Source organism: Trichosurus vulpecula, chromosome 2, assembly GCF_011100635.1.
Source record: "Trichosurus vulpecula isolate mTriVul1 chromosome 2, mTriVul1.pri, whole genome shotgun sequence".
NCBI lineage: Eukaryota > Metazoa > Chordata > Mammalia > Diprotodontia > Phalangeridae > Trichosurus > Trichosurus vulpecula.
The window spans coordinates 219,414,761-219,436,123 of NC_050574.1; the positions used below are offsets into that span (position 1 = coordinate 219,414,761).

At 35.6% G+C, this 21,363-nt stretch overlaps 1 protein-coding gene across 1 annotated transcript in view; it reads right to left on the bottom strand.

The window, feature by feature from the left end:
* Positions 1-496: 496 nt before the first annotated feature.
* The window catches only part of LOC118835678 (sodium channel protein type 9 subunit alpha-like), a 123,196-nt gene continuing 102,329 nt past the window's right edge, over positions 497-21,363 (bottom strand). The window contains exons 20-26 of the mRNA XM_036742908.1: positions 19,624-19,728; positions 17,412-17,720; positions 13,852-13,905; positions 12,373-12,507; positions 10,547-10,639; positions 6,744-7,014; positions 497-3,711 (exon numbers count right to left, since the gene is read on the bottom strand). Coding sequence (XP_036598803.1) covers positions 2,546-3,711; positions 6,744-7,014; positions 10,547-10,639; positions 12,373-12,507; positions 13,852-13,905; positions 17,412-17,720; positions 19,624-19,728 — 2,133 coding nt within the window. The 3' untranslated portion in view covers positions 497-2,545. The remainder of the gene's footprint in view (positions 3,712-6,743; positions 7,015-10,546; positions 10,640-12,372; positions 12,508-13,851; positions 13,906-17,411; positions 17,721-19,623; positions 19,729-21,363) is intronic.

Consider the following 21,363-nt stretch of genomic DNA (forward strand, 5'->3'; position numbering starts at 1 on the left):
TGTTCTGCTGTGCATATGACATGTTTTTCTATTTTCTTATTTTATATTTAAATTTAATATTTAAGTTTATAATATTTCTTTTTCTTTTCCTGTTATGTATTTAAATTAAAAAAGTTAAATAAAAAAAAAAGAGTTGTGGCCAAGGAAGGGAGTTATGGTCTGGCAAGTCATAGGGCAGAGCCAATGGCAGTGGTAATCTGATTACAGCTCTCAGAGAAGGAGGTGGGCTTGGGGGTGGCTTTGAAGGTAAATAGACACCAGGAATATGGAGCTAAAAGAATGCCTCAGTTCCTCCTAGGCATAGTTGGGGTTATAAAAGTATTTTGGGAGAAATAGATTTAAATGACTTGAATACATGAATAAGAATGGAACATTCAGTTGCAAAGAAAAACAAGGGGCAATTAGTCATACATTTTAATAGTGCATAATTAATTTTTATTTATTTAAAGAACATACATCTCATTGTGTAATTTTTTAACACAAAATTTCTATTGGCTTTAACAAAGTAAAATAATATTTAGTATGAGATATACAATACCTTTACTCTCTGTTACTAAATACAGAATATCTTCAAAAGCCTTGCCGAAACTATTTTCAAAGCATTTAGGCAATCGAATCCTGTCTTTAGGAGAAAAAAATACTGATCCAAGTGTTTGATGATTCAGCAGTTGTATTAGAAATACAGTTTTCATAATCAATTAAATTCAACAAGCACTTATCAATTTATATTTAATATATGCCAGGCACTGTGAAAGGAGGAGGAAAACATAAAACAAAGCAGAAAAAAAATCCTGCTGTCAAGAAGCTTACATTCTACTGGAAAGAAATATATAGAGCAGGCAAATGAATACAAAGGATATATAAAGTACTAAATAATTTTTTTGGGGGGCGGGAGGGTGGGGAAGAAGAGGCTCTGTTTCCAAGTTAGTTATCATTGCTTGTCATGTTATATCACAATGTAGGTATGATTATAACACTTTGTGGTAGAAAAATAAAGTTGTATTTGCATAGTGTCTCTCAAAGGTATAATGGTTATACTTTGGTTCTAGGAGGTTGGAGATGAAGCTAATTAGGGAAGACATATATTTATTATAACCTTCAGACTGCTGATACTTGCAGGATCCTGAATGCATTCTATTAAGTTTTAAAAGCTTGCCAATGATATAATTGACAGACATTTATAGGTCATGTATGTTATGTACCTGGTGCTGCATTATGCTGGTAGATGTGTCATATGATAAATATTGCACCTAATTCATATCTATTTTCTCAGATATGCATCATAGTATTTTATATCTATTTCTAAACAAGCAAGCATTTCACAGAAAGCTAAAATCCCAGCTGTTCTAAGAGCTGAAGGATGGGTAAGAAATACCTGTAGATGGGATCAGAAATATCTGTATGTTCACCATTCTAGGCATTTTAGAGTAATAAGGTGCAGTTCTGTTTCATTGAAAACAATCAAGAAAATGTTATTTTTTTTTATTCCATTGACTGCCCGTGTTTTAATAAGATAAACATAGCCTTAGTATGATTCCTTACATTATGTGCAAGGTGTAGGGATAGAGTATATAGGTTCCTCGAATATACATACATGCATATGTATATGTGTGTATGAATATATTCATATACATAAATATGTACTTCAATGCAATTGATTTCCTTTGTAATCCTAAGTGTTTTATTATATGCATTTAAAACATTCTGAGAGGCAGTTTATACACTTTACCAGACTGTGAAAGGGGTCTATGACACATACAACAAAAATAATGACTATCGGACAGAGGAAGCTAGCAATATGGGTCAAAAGCTGGGTACAACGACTTTGGGAGTGACTTCTGCATTTTTTAGAATGAATGGTTAAAATATTATTAAAAGTCAGCAGCTTATATATTTGGGAAATCCCATGGGACTTCAAGGCATAAAAATTTTAATTCAGAAGCAACATGCAATACATTTTAGATACCTCAAAACTGATAAAACTTTCATAATCAAAGATATGTGGTTTTGATACATACTTTTCCTGTGTGGGAGCTAAACCCTCAATAGCTGCAACTACTTTTATCATTGCACTTCAGGGAATCAGTAAAATCATTTAATTTTGCTGTTTGATCAGCAGAAAATCTCTCCTTTTCAATAATTGTGTTTCTTAATCTATATGTGGTGGTGGTGGTAGTGGGGGGAGCAGGGAGTGAATGGGGACAGATACTGCAAAAGGAGGACAAAAGCAGAAGTGAAACATTCTCCTCATGTGTTTTATTAAATGCAAGAAATTTAGATCTTGCCTCCCTTAATCAATGGTGCCTGTCTTTCTGAGCTGTTTTTGGTCATTCCTCTTTTGCAGGAGAAGCAGTGCAAATAATACTCCTATATCAAAGTTGCTTTGATAGGGAATCACTACTGTTTGAGGGAACAACTTTATGTTGGTAAAAACAAAAAATAAAACAAAACAGTTGTTTTGGCATAGACTTACTAAAATAATATTGTCTTCAAAATTGGTTATTTTTAAAGTTTTAACCAATTGCTGACAAGATGGAATTTCCACTTACTTTTCCTTCTCCCTGTCATCTTTGCCTTTGTCTTCCTTTCCTGTCTGGTCAGTTTCATGTTTCTCTCTCTCTTGTTCTATTATACTACCCAATGATGTTATTGAGGTGGGAGAATGGCTCGTATCATCTGCTTCCTCTAGAGCAGAATTCTCATTAGCCTGATCAAAGTTTATGTTATCTTTAATAATTGGATCCCCCCTGTCTCCATCTTTGTGATCATGTGTATCTGATACGCGTTCCCCTAAAACATTCTGAATGACAGGAGCCGACTCGTGCTCTTGTTTTTGTTTCGTAGTAACTGGTTCATAGGAAATTTGGAAAAGACACGATGACAGAAACTGCTCTCGCATTGGTAAATGGAGATGGTCAAAGTCTTCACTTTCACCTACAACACGTTTGGCAAGAGCAAACAGGACATCAGGACAGAAAACTCGATTCCCTCTTGCCACAGGCAGATCCATGGCGGTGAGCTGGACTTTGTTTGGCTTTGCTATAAGAAGAGGAGGATCCAATGAAGCAGCAAAGTCAGAGAGCTGACTGTAATCTATGAAATGAGTTGTGTCAGGATCAAATTTTTGCCAAACTTCATAGAAATTGTCAAAAGCCTCTTCATTCAGGGATTTAGCATTTTCTTCAGTCACAGCACTGAAAATCTCAAAGATAACAACAAGAACCATGTTTACAAGCAACAGAAAGGCTATGATGAGATAACTCACAAAATAGAAAACCCCAAAAGAGGGGCTTCCACAATCTCCTTTCACAGAACTTGCTGGGTGAATTTTTTGAGGGTCACAGTCTGGTGGTCCTCTGTTAAGAATTGGTGCTAGCAAACCGTCCCATCCAGCAAATGTGGTGATTTGGAACAGGCAAAGTATGCTGTTGCCAAAGGTTTCAAAGTTGAACATATCATTAATTCCAGCAACTTTCTTAACAAAGGCAAACTGGTACATTCCAATGATAGCATAGATAATCATGACCAAAAAAAGCAAAAGCGCAATGTTCAACAAAGCAGGAAGGGACAGCATCATTGCAGAGAGCAGTGTTCCTATGCCTTTGGTTCTTTTAATGAAATTCAAGACTCTTCCACACCTGATGAGACGGATTACTTGCATCTGGGCATAGGTCAGGACATACATGTGCGTCAATTCAGTTAGTAGTATAACTTCAGAAAAAACAAACATAAAAAGGAAAATATGTAAATATATTGTGAATTCAAAAATTGCAGATTTGAGTGGTTGATCCCTGATGGGAGCTACAATAGTGAGAGGAGGAGTAAGCCCTGACTGTCCCCTCCTCCTTAGAGCCCCATCCAATGGAAAGAGAAAGGGAGGTGCTTGATTCTGGATATGCAATCCTTTATTTATCCCCTGTTTAATAAATAAAGCTAGTTTATATTTTGAAGCCTAACTGACCAACTTGGCAAAAGCTAAGATACTGAAGAAGTTTCTAGGTTGTATGAAAATGGAGTGAAATGAACTGTTTAGTGAAAGGTCTTTAAAGTATGTTTATGACATTTGCATCATGATAGTGATATATATATATACATATATATATACATACATGTATGTATATATGTATATATATGTATGTATATGTATGTATATATACATACATATACATACATACCACATAACATCCTTTTGAACAGAAATTTCTTTACCATCTATAGTTAAGCCATCATGGTTTTCCTCTCCAGATATATTCCCTCCAATTAATTCTATTGTATTGCCAACTGCACGCCATACCTACAGTAACTATAGATTGAATAGCACCCAGGTTATAAAATAATTGGCAGTGTTATTATTGGGTAATTCTAGAATGTTAGCGAACTGACTTACTTTTGGTGTAGACATTTGGAACCGTGATTTTACCAGTGAGGAGAATTCTTGGTATATAAATTCCCCCTACTAAAATAGATTGGCAACCTGATTTTAATTTATAATGCTACAGAGATGATGGAAGTATTGATAGATCATGACTTGTCCATGATCATACAAGCAGAAGGTCAGAGGCTATCCTGAATTCAGATTTTCTAACTCTCTCTAGCTTTCAATCTTCTACGTGATATTCCCTTGACATGCTTTACAAGTGAACTGACTTCATCTTGAATATTATTACTATGAAGATCTAAAATAGTTGGTAAATAAAAATTTCCCAGTAGCTGCCCAAGGCCAGAGCTACTAACTCTTCATCTTTCTGTTTTGCTTTTCTAACTGAATATTAGAGACGTCCAACTGAATATCTTGGTGACATCTTAAACTTGACGTGTCCAAAATCAAACATGTCCATCATCATTCTCTTAAACCCTCTCGTCTTCTTCACTTTACTATTATTGTTGAGGGCATTACCATTCTCTCAGTCACCCAGGCTCTCAACCTAGGTATCATTCTTCCCATTCTCTCTCATTCCTCATATCCAATCTCTTGAAAAATCTTGTCCATTTTACCTATCTGTTATATATGTTCCACTCTCTTCTATGACACTACTACCATCCTGGTCTAGGTCCTCATCAACTCACACCTGGATTATTGCAGTAGCCTGCTGGTTGGTCACCTGGTCTCAAGTCACTCCCAACTCTATTCCATCCTCCGCTAAGCTACCAAATTGATCTCTCTAAAGTGCAAGTCTGACTATGTCATCCTTCATTCAATAAACTTCCTCTCATTTTCAGGATCAAATTTAAAATCTTCTGTTTGGTATTCAAAGCCCTTTATAACTTGGTCCCCTTCTACTTTTCCAAACTTAATATATCTCATCACATACACATACCCTGAGATCCAGTCACACTGGTCTCCTTGTTATTTCTCACATAAGGCACTCTATTTCTCAACTCTAGGCATTTCCACTGGCTGTCCCTCATGACTGGAACTCTATTCCCATTACTCCCCATTACTATCTCCTGGATTCTCTGAGTTCCTTCAAGTGCTAGTTAAAATCCCAGCTTCTACAAGAAACCTTTCTGATACCCTTTAATGCTAGTTCATTCCTTTTTTTGACTTTCTCTAATTTATTCTGTAAAGGTAATTTTTGGATATAATTTTTTTGCATATTCTCCCCCCATTAGACTGTGAGCTTATTCAGATCATGGACTGTTTAAAAACAAAACAGAACAAAATAACCCCCAAAATTTTTTTGGCATCCTCAGAACTTAGAAAAGTACCTTGCACATAGTAGGTGGTTAATGAATGCATATTGACTGACTGAATGATAGCAATATGCTTTTATATATCTGAAGAGTGGAATCATGTCTTCAGTTTAGACTGACTCCCTAAGTGACTCTGTGATCTCTAGATTCCAGACATTTTCCAACTTGTCTATATTCTTCTGAAAATGTAGCACTCAGAGTAGAACACAGTTTTCTAATTGTGGCGTGATCAGGGTAGAGTACAGCAGGACTATGTTTCCTTTGTTATGGACATACATCTCCCAACTTTTGTGGTTGTCGTTGTATTGATGACTAATATTAAGCTTTCAGTCCACTAAACCTTGGCATCCTTTCCCTATGGGCTATAATTTAGCCAAGCCTCTGCTATTTTCTTGCTTGTGAAGTAGGTTTTTTTAAAGAACAAAAACATTGATCTTTATAATTATTGCTACTAAAACTCATGCTATTTGACTGGTTGACATAATCACTTAATGGGAAGTAATAGAATCCTGCCACCACTGTGGATAAAATTGTCTAAGTCTTTGGCCTTACTCAAGCCTCATGCATGCAATTCCTGTGGTGATTCTGCTGTCAGAATTTGCCCCAAATATGCCAAGGCAAGTGCCTCAGACCAAATAGATGAATCACTTCTGTGCTGCCTCTGATGCTGTTAAATGCTTTCAAGGGAGGCAGTACATGAAAACATCCACTGTTTATTGCCAGCATGGAGAGTGATGCAGCAGTCATATACTTTTGCTCTCTGTCTCCACAGTGACAGCTCTCCCCATTGCTTATGGTTATAGAGTGAGCATGACTTTCACTGATTTTTTGTTTATTTCTTTTTTGGTACCTTTGACTTTGTTCACCAGAAAGAGATCAGCTAGTAAGTTGCCGAGGTCACATTTGAACTCACGACAAAACCAAAAATGTCTCCCTCATCATACAAAAGAAAATATTTCTCAAAAGACAGGTTTTAAATTAGGAAGCTTGTAACCTCTTACCTGCTGGATTTCAGATCAGTATGGACACTTGAAAAGAAACATACTTACCTGCAATGGAGATATGGACCACCACAAAATCAAAGATGTTCCAGCCCACAGTAAAGTAGTAATGGCGGAGGCCGATGAGCTTTAGCACACATTCTCCAGCAAACAGGCCAATGAACACTAGGTTAATCTGGTACAAAATTCCACTCTTATAGGCACTCTCGCTATCTGTTTCCACCATCATGATTATTGTGTTGAGACAGATAAGTACTAGGATGGTAATCTCAAATGCATCTTTTGTTACAAGATCGAATACATATCCTTGGAATTTGTTCTATAATAATAAAAAGAATATCAAATGTATAGGAGTCTTGCCAATGATATTTATAAGTCATTAGGTTCATAATATCTATTTTTCTCTGTCAATAAAATTCAACTTTGATTCCTATAATAATTTCAGAATACATTATTAAATGTATTGTTTTCAAGCACTTAGAAAGGAAAGCTACAATTATTAAAAGCCATTATGGGTTTCCCAAGAATAAGTCATGTCAGATTAATGACATTTTCTTTTTTGGACAGAGTTGTCAGAATGCTAAATCAGGAGAATGTCTAGACATAATAAAGTGACATTTGACAAAGTTCCTTACAATATTCTTGTGGACAAAATATAGCACCAAAATGTAGCACCTCTAGTTACCTGGCTACTTATATATGGATCCCTCAGAGAAGTATGTCTCAACTTCAAAATACTTTCAGGAGACACATTTCCTCTAAATTTTATCTCACAAGCCCTCACTACTCTCTTTTTCTTTAATCTTCAAAGGATACAATAAGTTCAAATCAAAGACATTTAATAAATTAGAAGAGAAAGAAAAGTAGTATTAAAATATCTCTTCCATAAACCTATGTATACACATTGTCCCACAAATACACACAACACCAGTGGGAAAACCAGATTAAAAAAAGGGAATTCACATGGAGAGGTACAAACATAGGGAATAAATGTTTTCAGGTCATCACATAGATGGGATCACAAATAGGAAATGTGTGGCTGGGAAAGACATAGAAGGGCAACTCTACCTTCCAAAATAAAAGGACTGCTGATGTTTTCTGCTTCTATCATTGTGATATTCTCACTAGGCTTGCTCTGCACTGATCTTATGTAGCACATATTCTCTACTAGACTTATGGATTTTATTTATTATTGTTTCCCTGATTCTGTGGTTTCTGATATTGCTTCACAGGGTATCAGGTTATGCAGCTTCCCTCTGCTTCCCACTTCTCACTTGAGTTGTAGTTCTTACCCAGGATGCTGTCTTTTCTTCATAGAGAGAGTGAGATCTGCCATACTTTCTTAGTTTAAAGCCCTAACACTTGATTTATGTTTAGAACACAGATGTAATCAACACATGTAGCCACTGGATTAAGTTTAAAAAAAAACTTTCTTGAAAAAATCAGTAATTTCTCCCCTGATATTTTTTCCCTTACCATAAGGAACAATTTGTCAATTCTTTTGAATATATTGGCTATAAGAGACCCGGTCTTCAAATGTAGTCCTTGTTTTAGTAACCAAGCTTTCTGGTACACAAAGCAGGGCCATTTCCTGTAGCCTATTGCCTGCAGGCTAAATTTTTTTTTAAATTGTGTTTCCTGATCTCTGGGTCTTGTGTCTTTGCTAGATATCCCTCTCTATCTATGAGCCAGCAAATCTATGCGACTTGAACTTCTGGTAGCAAACTGACATTGAGTTATCATCTACGAATTGACCGCTTTTTGAAAAAATTGCCAAAGTTTTGAGGGGTTCAATGTCCTCTAGTTTCTCAATTCTCACTTAGCCTTTCCCAGACTCATTTTCCTCACCTGTAAAATGAAGGAGTTGTATTAGGTTCTCTGTGAGTCTCCATCAAACTCTAAATTCTATGATTTTATTAGCTATTATATTAGAAAACAGAATGAAGTTCAATGAAAATCTTGAGTCTAGAAAAATGTCTTAAATTAAATAAGTTAGCATTTTTTTTAATTGGCTAGAAAGGCTTTATCAGACTCTTTAAAATGTTTACATGGAAAGCATTTATACATGTACATATTGTAATGAAGCTGCCCGGGGGAATATAGGTCTGCAATTAACAAGTAAATGAGATACAAAACAAAAATGAACTTTTTGGAAAAACTAGGAGCCCTTCTCAAGGCTTGGAAGGAATGGGAACAGTGAGCCCAACAAGGTCAAGGGTTAAATTGAGCATTGATTCTGTGGGCAATGGAGAGGTCTGACTTGCCCCTACTAATTGGAATTTTTCATTGCATATTTGAAATCTGTCTTAATTTTTTGTTATGGAGGGATTCTCAAAGTAGTGCCATTTCCAACAGATACACATCTATTTGCTCCTACTTCCCCCTAAATCATCATGACAGACTCACCCAAATACAAGTAGTAAAATAGGACTCAAGAGTTTTAGAAGATTGCAAACTCAATAATTCAGGAATGTATATTGTGGTAGCTGAAGAAGTCTAAATAGAACTGGATTGCATTAATAAAAATATGGTTCAGAATGAACAATGTTATAGTCCTGTGCCCTGGCTCTGGAGAAACCACCTCTAGAATGATGCACTCAGGTATGGATCTGATATTTTAGGAAGGACCTCGACAAACTGGAACATTAACAGAGAAGGGTGATGAAGAATGGAAAGTGAATCCTGATCATAACATATAAGGCCTCACTAGAGGAAGTAGGCTTATTAAAACTGGAAATGTGAAATCATGATGACTATTTTCAAAAATCCAGAGTGGCTCCAGAAGGCAGAACTAGATTCAGTGGGTATAGTTGGTACTGTGGAAGGCATGTTTGATTTTGAGTCAGAAGACCTCAATTTGAATTCTGACTCTGCCACTCACTATTCACATGACCTTGGGCAAATCACCTAATATTTCTCTGGGCATGTTTCCTCTGTAAAGTGAGGCATATGGACAAGACAAATTCTAACATCATGTTTTCTGACTCTCAGTCTATGATCCTATGATCCTACTAGAAAGAGCACTGGTCCTGAGGTGAAAAGATGAGTCCCATCCTGAGTTCTGACACTCAGTGATTGTATCACTCTGAAAATCACTTAACTTCTCTGGTTTTCATTTTTTTTCTTTCTGTAAAATTTAGGAGGTGAATTTAAGGAGTTTAAGGTTCTTACATCTCTAAATTCAAAGATTCAAGGAGCTCAATAAATGTGTTGAATGAATGGTGGTTCTTAGAAAAGGTATTATATTATTCACTATATCATTTCACCTCCTCAGCTAATGAACTAAAATGAAACCTTATGAGGGTGTGGTGGTGATTCTGTGCAGTCCAAGGCTATGCCAATATAATGCAAGCTTCAATAGATTTTTCCAACTCGAAAGGCTTTAAACATCTCACTGACAGAATGTCACTCAAAGCCTAGACTTGCTAAGTTCAGAGAGGTTCATCACAGGATAGTTGTCCTCTTATAAATGAATTTGTATGACCATAATAATGTAGGAAATTACCCAAGTTATGGGCAAGAAGGTATTTCAATTGACTATGATCATAGATACACTAAGAAGGATCAGAGAAATATTGGAATATGTATAATATATATATAATTCAAAGTGATAAATGACAACATAGCCTTGGATAAGAATTTTAGATGTAAATTCTTATATCATCACATCTATAGATAGTAAAAAGAGTAGATGAGTTAAAGATATTGTGAAATCCCAATAATTTCTCTTTCAAAATCAAAGGCTATACATTTGCTCAGAAAACTAAAACTTATTACTTTATATTTTGAAAAAGAAAAGCTTTTAATAAAGAGTATCTTTTGAAAATCTGGGTGACAGAAATTTTGCTTACCCCTGGGCGAGGTATTGGTTTCTTATATTTCTTTTTCATTGAATTGTAGTGTTTCTTCTGCGCCTCTGTCCTAAAGATGGACTGACCTCTAATGTAAAAAAAAAGAAATGAAAGCTATTTAAAATCATACTTATCACCTCAGTTTTCTCCAAATCACTAACATATTTTTAGAGCCACAGTAACATGTAGAATTTGGCCCTTTTAAAAATGAATATAATTATGTGAATTGTGGAAGTAAATAAAACTTGTACTATAGGTTCTATTTGTATGCAGCTTCATGCACATAAATAAATACATTGAATGACTTGGCTATATAGTTCATTAATGACAATCCACTATTTGCCTGTGGGTTTGCCTATTTGTGACAGACATTTTGTTGTGCAGTCATTTAAGTTGTGTCTAACTTTTTGTGACCCTTTTTTGTGTTTTCTTGGCAAAAATACTGGAGTGTTTTGCCATTTTCTCCCCCGACTCATTTTTATGGAGGAAGAAACTGAGGTGAAGTGACTTGCCCAGGGTCACACAACTAGTACATGTCTGAGGTTAGATTTGAACTCAGGTCTTCTGACTGCAGGCTTGGCATTCTATTCACAGAGCCACTTAGCTGCCAAGACTTAGACATACTCTGACTTCGTTTTCTGCATGCTGTTGGGATTCTCTATGCATTCCACTGATAAACATATTGTTATCTATCATCTGTGGATTTTTTATAATTCCCTTCTAAAACAGAAGGACAATGAAAGCAGAAACTAAGTGTTAAGTAAACTTGGTATCTCTCCTAGAACCTAGCATGGTGTTGTTTTGCATGCAATATGTACTTTAATATTTCTTGAATTAAATAAATGGCAGCTTCAGGAGGTGAAAAATCTAGAGTCTAGTGTTTTTTTGACGCTTAGGGATCATATAAAAGTTTCTACATTCTGACACGAAATTGTTTCCAGAGATGACAAAGCTCTTGTTATCTCTTTTGCCTTCAATATTCAACCAAAACTTCTTTCAATGATCCATAAGATCATTCAGTGTGTTTCTTTCAGGCCTCAGTGACTTAAAATTCTCTGCAGCTTTTACTACCATTGATCATCCCTCCCATCACTCTTCATTGGGCTTTCACAGATCCCTCAGAGAGACTGCAGAACCATTAATCTCTTATTTGATAGGAGATAGATACTGCTATCCAGGGTAGTGATTTCCAGACTATAAAATTTAAAATAACAAATATAGTTACTACGGAATTCAAATCGAAGACTTTGTACGAGATTGTAAGAGATTACTACTTAGCTGCTCTCAGTGAGCACAGGTCCCTAGGTCCAGGCTCACCGGCATCAATTACAGCGAGGGTATTGAGAGACTTTGTGGACAAGACAGTTGAATTAGTGCTGGAGACTGTTGAGCAATTATGAATGTGAAAGATGCCACGGGACTGCAAATGGGCAAGGGTCCTCCCAATGTTTAAATAGAACAAGGTGGATTCCCCAAAATCCTTGTTTCTGACTTTTTAAGATTTATGTTTTAGGGTTCAGCTGAGGTGTTTCCTCCTCCATGAAACTATCTCTGGTAATCCCCAATGAAAGTGATCTCTCCCTTCTCACACCTTCCCAAAGAATTTTGTTTGGATCTCTTTTTTGTGTCATTACTCTTTTCCTTATATTATACTCATTTGTGTACGTGTAGTATCCTCTCATATAAAATAAAAACTCCTCAAGGGCAAGGATTGAATTCTTCGTTTGACATTCCTAGTGTCAAAATGATTTCTTATATAGCATAAATGCTTCACTAATGTGTATAGAACCCAAGTGAATTGGATAAGGAAAGACAAGAATACTTATCTTTTTTTGTTGTTTGAAATAATCAATGATGACACCAATGAAGAGGACAAGTGGGAAGAACACTCCAAAGATGATAAAGGTGACAAAGTAAAGATACATGTAAGGTTTGTTGTTATACTTAGGCTGGCTTTCTACCTGTAAAATAAGCAAATATTAACAATATATTTACAGTGATAGATGGGAATCTTTCATTTTGTACAAGAAAATGCATATACTTATCCTGGATGTCATATTTCTGTCCCATGCTCTAGGAGCCAATATTTTGCTTTGATTTACTTTTAAAAGTTCATAATCTAGAACAGAGGTTCTTAACCTGGAGTTTACAGACCCCTTGGAAATCTGGTGATAGATTTTTGAAGGTCCATGAACTTAGATGAAAAAATAATTTTTTCTTTTCACTAAACTCTGACTCAAATTTATCATTTTCCTCAATTATATTAAAATATTATTCTGAGAAGAGATTCATTTGTCAAAGGGGCCAATCTCTCTCTCTCTCTCTCTCTCTCTCTCTGTCTCTCTGTCTCTCTCTCTCTGTCTCTCCCTCTCTCTCTCTCTCTCTCTCTCTCTCTTTCTCTCTCTCTCTCTGTCTCTCCCTCTCTCTGTCTCTCTCTCTCTCTCTCTCTGTCTCTCTCTCTCTCTCTCTCTCTCTGTCTCTGTCTCTCTCTGTCTCCCTGTCTCTCTGTCTCTCTCTCTCTGTCTCTCTGTCTCTCTCTCTCCCTCTTCCCCAACTGCTCTCTCTCTCTCTCACACACACACAGACACACACACCCACACATGCAAAAACAGACATATACATACACACAAAGTTAAGAATCCTTAATTTCTAGGGAAGGTATAGCACAGTGTAGAGGTGAGAGTGGTGAGCTTAGAGTTAGGAAACTATAGTTTGTATCCTGACTACGACACAGACTCATTTTGCGACTAGGAATAATTCGTCTTCCTTCTCTAAGGGTCAGTTTCCTTATCTCCAAATAGGGATAATTTCTACCATCTCCCTCAAAAACCATTCTGAGAAAGGTGCTCTGGACACATTAAAGTGTTATGTAATTATAAGATTTCATTTTCCTTTAGGAAGGGAAAGGAATAAGCACTTATTAAGCACCTACTTAATCAATAATCCATCAATGAACATTTATGAAACAATTACTATGTGCCAAGCACTATGTTAAGCACTTTAAAATATTGTCTTATTTTATTTGGACAGCTAGATTTAGAGAGGGGAGAGCCATAGTATGTTGTAATGGCAAGAGCACTGGATTTGACATCAGCAGACCTCAGTTTGAGTCTTGCCTTTACTACTTCCTACCTTTGTGACCTTGGCCAAAATCCTTCTTCTGAACTTCCATTTCCTCATCTCTAAAATGGGGGTAATAATTCTTGCACCACCTTTCTTATATGATTATTTTGAAGAGCATGCTTTGTTCACCATAAAGTGCTATATGAATGTGACTTTTATTGATATGTTTGTTCCATACTTACATCAGTTGAATCGACAGCTGAGTACATGATTTGCAACCATCCTTTAAATGTGGCCTGCAAATATGACATTTATTAAATTTGCCTCTGGATCCCATAGTTAAGAACAAGATAGAAATCAAGCTTCGTTAATGACAAGTCACGTCAACTAGCTTCTTATAGAACACTGGATTTTAGCTGGACCTTACAGCAAGTCAGAGAAGCCAGGAGACCGAGATGAGGAGACAAATTTTCCTCTTCACTGAGTGAATAGCCTTTATTATTATTATTATTATTATTATTTTGTGAACTGAAGTTCTTAGCTGAGAGAGTCAGGATAAGGGAGCTATGGAAGTTTGAGGAGGAATGAAAAGGTTAAGAAAAGCCATTGGGATAAATGGAATAGTGAGTCAATTAGGGAAGGGTAACATGATTGCCTTGTTGTAATATTTTCCTGGTTCAAATTGTATGTATGAGGTTGTCTCCAAGAAGACCATGATATCAGGAAGATGATGCTGTGATTTGTAAGTGAATTGGATTTGAGTGAGGGAGGGCTGTGCAAAGTCACCAGCCTCATTTTCTCCTCCAGAGGCATCTGGGTCCAGTGGCTAGATATAGATGAGGATGACTGGAAATGGCCCAGGATACAGTGGGAGACCTTGGTCTTTTTAAGCTAAGGTCTTTTCGAGTTCTCATTTTGACTGAGGCAACACCCATTCAGTGATTAGGGCTGTTTAAGCCAAGGGATGGCTCCTTTAATAAAAAAAAATCAAACTGAGAGGGGGAGACACTCAGGGTTGTTTATGGCCATGGTTGTTCATGGTTACTATTTACTATTTACATTCACTCTGATCCATAAAGGCCTAAAATAACCATTAAGTGATGCTTAGGCAGGGGCCTATCTCTGGCCAATCAAGTCATAGTGGACCCAGTTAACATGGTTTCATGATGTTCTCCAGCATTGTTTGACAGCATATGAGTAAGAGTAAAAACAGAGAATGGTATAAGCAAAACAAGGTTAGGGTTTGGTAGGGCAGATCTTCAATAGGATAAAAGAGATATGTTAAAGGTCTGGGTTGAGTAATCAATAACAGCAAGATTCCATTGATAATTCACAAAAGTGCCTAAAATCCTCCATTTTGACTCCATCACCAGTCAATGGTGATGACTTTATGGCTTATGTATCCCTATATAATATAATTTCAGGGTTCTTGAGAAAAACACAATAACCTGAAAATGCTTCAATCCTTGGCTTTGCTGACTCCACAGTTACAAGTTTATTCATTAAAAAAAGAAAGGGAGCTTCTATTTCCTTTTCAAAGTTGAATTCTCCATGAAAGTCCTACTTTGATGGCTTTGGGGGTGATCCCAGATCATTGATTGGTAAGGATCTATCACCCTTCAGCCTTAAGATTAGAACCTTTGGTTGTTCTTACTAACCTGGTCATGAATTATGACTGGTGAAGAATCATCAATAGTTAGTTCATTTCTACATGAAAAAGTTAGAGCATAATTTAATAAAAATGAGAAAATGCAATGATAGCTCTTCTTTTGATACCCCATTTTATTTTCATTATCTCCACTCTAACTCTATCTCTCTCTGCCAGGAAGCTAGGACTGCACAACGCAGTCAGTACTAAATATAATGGTGCTAAATTCCAGCTTGCCATATATAACCCCTTGCTTAGATGTCTCTTTATCACACTCACTGACAAATGTATTTGTGTACAATTGTTTTACCCCTTCCCCTCAGTCAGTGGCATAATTTTGAAATCCCAGTGACACTAGAAAAGGATTACAATTTTTATTTTGCACTAACAGAAGGTTTGGGGTGGCAGTGGAAGGGGAAGTATTGTGAAGTCCACAGAAACCAGTTTTTGTATCCACTAGCCATAAATTGTCTTCCCATGCTATCAATTAAAGTTTTCTCACTATTTGGCTTACTCCGGCGTGGGTATCTTTCTTAAAAGGTGCCACTTAAAAGGACCCACATGTACAAAAATATTTATAACAGCATTTTTTGTGGTGGCCAAGAACTGGAAATCAAGGGCATGCCCATCAACTGGGGAATGGCTGAACAAGTTGTGGTGTATCAATGTAATGGAATACTATTGTGCTATAAGAAATGATGAGCAGGCAGACTTCGGGAAAACCTGGAAAGACTTACATGAACTGATACTGGGTGAAGTGAGCAGAGCCAGGAGAACATTGTACACAGTAACAGACACAGTGTGTGAGGACTGATTTTGATAGACTTGGCCTTTCTCAGTGATGCAAGGACCTAAAACTTTTCCAAAGGACTCATGATGGAAAATGCCATCCACATCCAGAGAAAGAACTATGGAGTTGGAATGCAGAGAAAAGCAGACTCTTTTCTCTTTTGTTTTGTTTTGCTTTCTTTCTCATGGCTTCTCCCATTCGTTACTGTACTTCAATGCTATATGATTAGTATGAAAATGTGTTTAATAGGAATGTATGTGTAGAGCCCATATTGGATTGCATGCCATCTTGGGGAGGAAGGGGGGAGGGAAGGAGAGAAAATTAAAAAAACTTATGGAAGTGAATATTGAAAATGGAAAATCAATAAATTAATTATAAAAAAGAAAGACAGAAAAAGGTGCCACTTAGAACTCAAAACAATATTTCAGATATATTCTTGACCAGTCATAAAACTATTACTTTAACTGATTAAGATATCACAAATAATTCAGTCTAAGATTATACAGTATTTTGTAGCATTTTTGTCACATTGACGACTCTTGTTAAGTTTATCTCCACCTAAAACCTCCTAGTCTTTTAAAAGAGCTGATTTTATATTAGGTTATCCCTTGTCCTGTAGTTGTACAATTGATTTTTTTAATGTAAACATAAGAATTTACTTTTATTCTCCTAGAGGATTTGATTTTCTTTGTTTTGTCCCATAATTTTCAAGTTTATGAATATTGATTCTACCTTCTGACATATCAGCTATCTCTGCAAGGTTGTATTAATCCACCAGTATGCTAAGTAGACCTGCTGCATCTTTTATCAAGTAGTTAGTTAAAAATAAAATAGTGACTAAGACAACAGCCTAAACTATTTCATAAAGAACAGTTCTTGGAACCTGGAAGACCTGGGATCAAGCTATGTAGCTGTCACATAGTAACTGTGTGGCCAGAAGTAAATTACCTATCCTATTAGTTAAAGACTGTTAAACTTAAAGAAGTTACTATTCTGCATTGGTGAAAAAGTTTTTTATACCAAAAGTTCACATGCCAATAAATTATGGTTCTAAATAAAATTTATTAATGAAAAAGGTAACCCATACTGAGGCCACCAAGGGCATTTTATGCTGGATTCATGAAATGATTTATACTATGAGTATTGCCTTCTAATCATATTTGACTATATTAAACTGTATTGTCATCAAAATCACATTTTTCCATATGACCTATCAAGATCTCATGGGATACTTTGTCAAGTATTTCTGCTTTCATATTTGGTTAGAAGTATAAAACCAAACATAGAAAATGGACACCTTGCTCTTTATTCATTCATACACTATAGAACATTTGTTAAAAAAAAACTCTGTAAGAGTAACTTACCATTTGAAAGAGAGAAAGATAACCATTTCCAACATTATTAAAGTTTACTTTTGCATTTTCCCACTGCACATCTTCAGTAATTTTCCCAAGTAGCACCTCTTTGCTGGTGTACATAAGCATTGCACATTCAGACCTATTGTGGACCAAAGTTTCATCAAAGCGTTCAAGACTTGTGATATTAATACACATTGAGAACTTGCCAGCAAACAGATTTACTCCAATAATGCTAAAAATTAGCCAAAAGGTAAGGTAGACAAGAAGCACTCTCAGGATGGATGGAATTGCTCTTACTAATGTATTCACAACCACCTAGAAAAGAACAAAAATCTGAGTCATGAAAAGTTATTAAATAATTTTTGCATTAGATCATTCGAAAACTATTAATACCAAATGTATTATAAGAATTAGGAAGGCCAATCTTTAAAACTTTTAAAAACACATGCTGAGTAAATAAACCAAATTTTAAGATAATTCTGATGAGGCAGATAAATTAAAAAGAGAAGAAAACCATTGTTGGCAAGATGAATTCATTCTTTGTATTTCAGAAAAGAGAAAAAAACATGAAGTGCAATGTATCATATGAAAACCTAAAAAGCCTTACAGTTTATGAAGTTAGAACTATACATTAAACTAAAGACAATGAAGACTTGTAGTTTTGTAACATTTTTCTTCTTCTCATAGCATAAATTACTTATTTTCCGCAGTTCAAGTAACATATAAACATTGCTTTACATTTGGAGAATATGTAGGAACCAACTTGGGATCCAAGTTCTGCTAGCACTTGTGTACTAGCAAGTCAGAGTTCTTTGAAATTTTATGATATTCAGACGTGGGGAATCTGCAGCCTGGAGGCCACATGTGGCCTTCTAGGTCCTTGGGTGTGGCTTTTTGACTGAATTCAAATTTTAGAGAACAAATTCTTTTATCGTGGGGATTTGTTCTGTGAAGTTTGGATTTAGTCAAAGGGCTGCACTTAAGAACCTAGTGGTCCACATGTGACCTTGAGGGTGCAAGTTCCCTGCCTCTGAAACAAAGGCATTCATTTAATAACCCCATTTTGTAAGCTGACAATGACAACAGTAAATTTTAAAATAGTCCTGGGAGGTGTTGGAGCCTTAATAACCAAACATAATTTATATAAGCAAAAGATCAAATAATTTACAAAAAAGATAATTATGAGATCAGTAGTTCATTCTATTATTGACCCTCAACATCTGGGATCCACTACTTATCTCTAGCTTAATGCCATGCACTATTCAATTACTTTTACCTTATTTAGGTATGGTTTACTATTACTTTGTTTCTGGATGTTAACATAGTCATCCCTCTTATTTTGAGCTTTAAAAATTATATTTCACTATTGAGTTACATGAACTCATTTTTCTTTTTGAGTTTCTCTGTTGTGAATTACAGTAGATTTCACTACTACGAGTACATATAAACTGATGGCTGATTCAGTTAAACATCTCAGACTGTATGCTGAACAGCAAAAAATTTACATTGGTCAATTCATTGATCAGAGATTTCATTTTCAAACTAGATATTTCTGGGAAAGAAAGCTTTATTTATTAAAACAAAGTTTTTGTTTCCCTAGCACTTAGTATAATGACTGGCATATAGCGTTTAATAAATTCTTGTTAGTTGACTGAATAGCAAAATTGGAATTTCTTCTGAATTTTAAGATATCCCCTTCAATTATCAGATCCTCCATTTGACCCCATTGAACATATATGTCCTATGATATATAAAAACATGAAATCTAAATATTGAAAACTATTGTATAAGAATCTGTGGTTATGCAATCAAATGAGAGGCTGTGTCTATTGGTCCTAAGTATACAGAAAGAAGGATACAGTCTGCCTCTAGGCTTCCCTGGCTTCCTTCAAATCCTAGCTAAAATTTCACCTTCTATAGGAAGCTTTTCTTGGTTTCTTTTAATTCTAGAGCCTTCCTTTTTTGTTTATTTCCTATTTATTCTGTATATAGCTTGTTCATGAATTTTTGTTTGCATGTTGTCTCCTCCATTTGATCGTGCGTGTATCTAGGGCAGGGATTGTCTTTTGCCTTTCTTTGTATCCTAAGTACTTGTTAAAGTGCCTGGTACATAACAGGCACTTAATAAATGTTTATTGACTGAAATCATCATTTCTACGAAGACCGATTTTGTGTGCATTTTTCCCACAGATAGGCTACTGTAAGTTATTTTTCTTACCCTTACTCTTTCAAATACAGATAGAATTCTTAGTGATCGGAGGGATTTCAGAGCAACAAATCCTGGGTATCCTAGGCAATTGGCTAGTGAGATAAAAAGACAGACCTGTGTAGAAAACAAACAAAATTTCACATTCATCTTGGCAAAGGCCTCTGTAAAATGGAAAAATCAATGGCTATTATTGGGAAGAAGTTATGAAAACTATCCAAGCTAACACTAAAATCACCAGAAATTAATAACTTGGAAGAAAGTCCTTTTGTCTTGCATCAAAAGAAACAAAGTTAATAAAAATAAATAATAGTGATAACAAATATTATTTGTTATACTAAATAGATTCAATAGATTTTTGAAAAAAAATTATGGTTAATAGCTAAATTATACCAGTTGGAGAGTTTGAAACTGATACCAAAACCATGTTTCTAGTTAACTAGCAATATCGCCTTGTAATATGCATCAAAATGAAACTTAGAGTATTATTACATGAAGTGAACCAAATAATGGAGCTATAACACTCACTGGCACACAGTGAAAAATCTAAGCAAAATATGATGTATTTTGAAGAACCATTTTATGAGCATACTTATGTATGAGTCTCTTGCCTAGACTCTGGGGATAATAGGATTTAAACTTGGATTCCAAAAATCTGTTCTCTGCCTTTCCTGAGTTTATAATCTAGTCGGTCAGATAGGCATGATACATACCCAATGGTACAAAAAGTAGCATATGCTAAGTGGCAGATAAGTTGTACAGAAGATATGTCATAGTTTTTCAGAAAAGGAAAGAGCAGCTGAATGTTGACAAGGTTAAGAAAGAATCTGGCTTGAAAAGGGTCCTCAAGGAGGGACAGAAATATTGAAGTAGGGATATCATGGAGCTTCAATAAGGATTACACAAGACCTAACAGCTACTACATTAAGGGACCATAGGCCTTGGAATACTATACTCTGTAGAACAAAAGAGCTGGGCTTACAACAAAAGGTAACTTACCCAGCAAAGTTAAGTATAATCCTAAATGAAAAAAAATGATAATGAACTCAAAGACTTTCAGGTTTTTGTGACAAAACACCAGAACGTCAGGGAAAATTTGACATATAACACCATGAGAAATATAAGGTAACCACTAAAGACAAATTATAAGGGACTCAGTAAGTTTAAACAAACTGTTTACTTTGTACTTGTGAAAATGTTAGCAGTATCCTTATGATAGTCATCATTATTTGGGTAGTTTGGAAGAAAGACATGGACTGAGCTGAGTATGATGGGGTGACGCTAAAAAAATAAAATTGTGCACGAAGAGATGAAAAGGAGTAATTATTACATACAAATGAAGCATAAATGGAAAAATTGATACAGAAGACGCTAGTAGGGGGGAGGGTGGGTAGTGCTGAAACCTTACTCATTGGGAATGGGTTAAGGAGGGAACAACATATATCCCTAAAAGGGTAGAAAGTCTTCTAAATTCGGAAAGAAATAAGCTCAGATCTAAATAACTGGAGTAATATTTATTGTTCATGGGTAGGTAAAGCCCATATACTTTTAAAATTGACAGTTTTAACTAACTAATATGTTCATTCAATGCCATGTCAATTAAATTACTAAAAATTGTTTTACTGAGTTAGAAAAAATAATAACAATGTTCATTTGGAAGAACAAAAGTCAGGAACTTCAAAGAGATCATAAAAAAGATGTAAGGGAAATAGATTCAGTAGTGTCAGTCCTTAAACTATATTATAAGGCAAG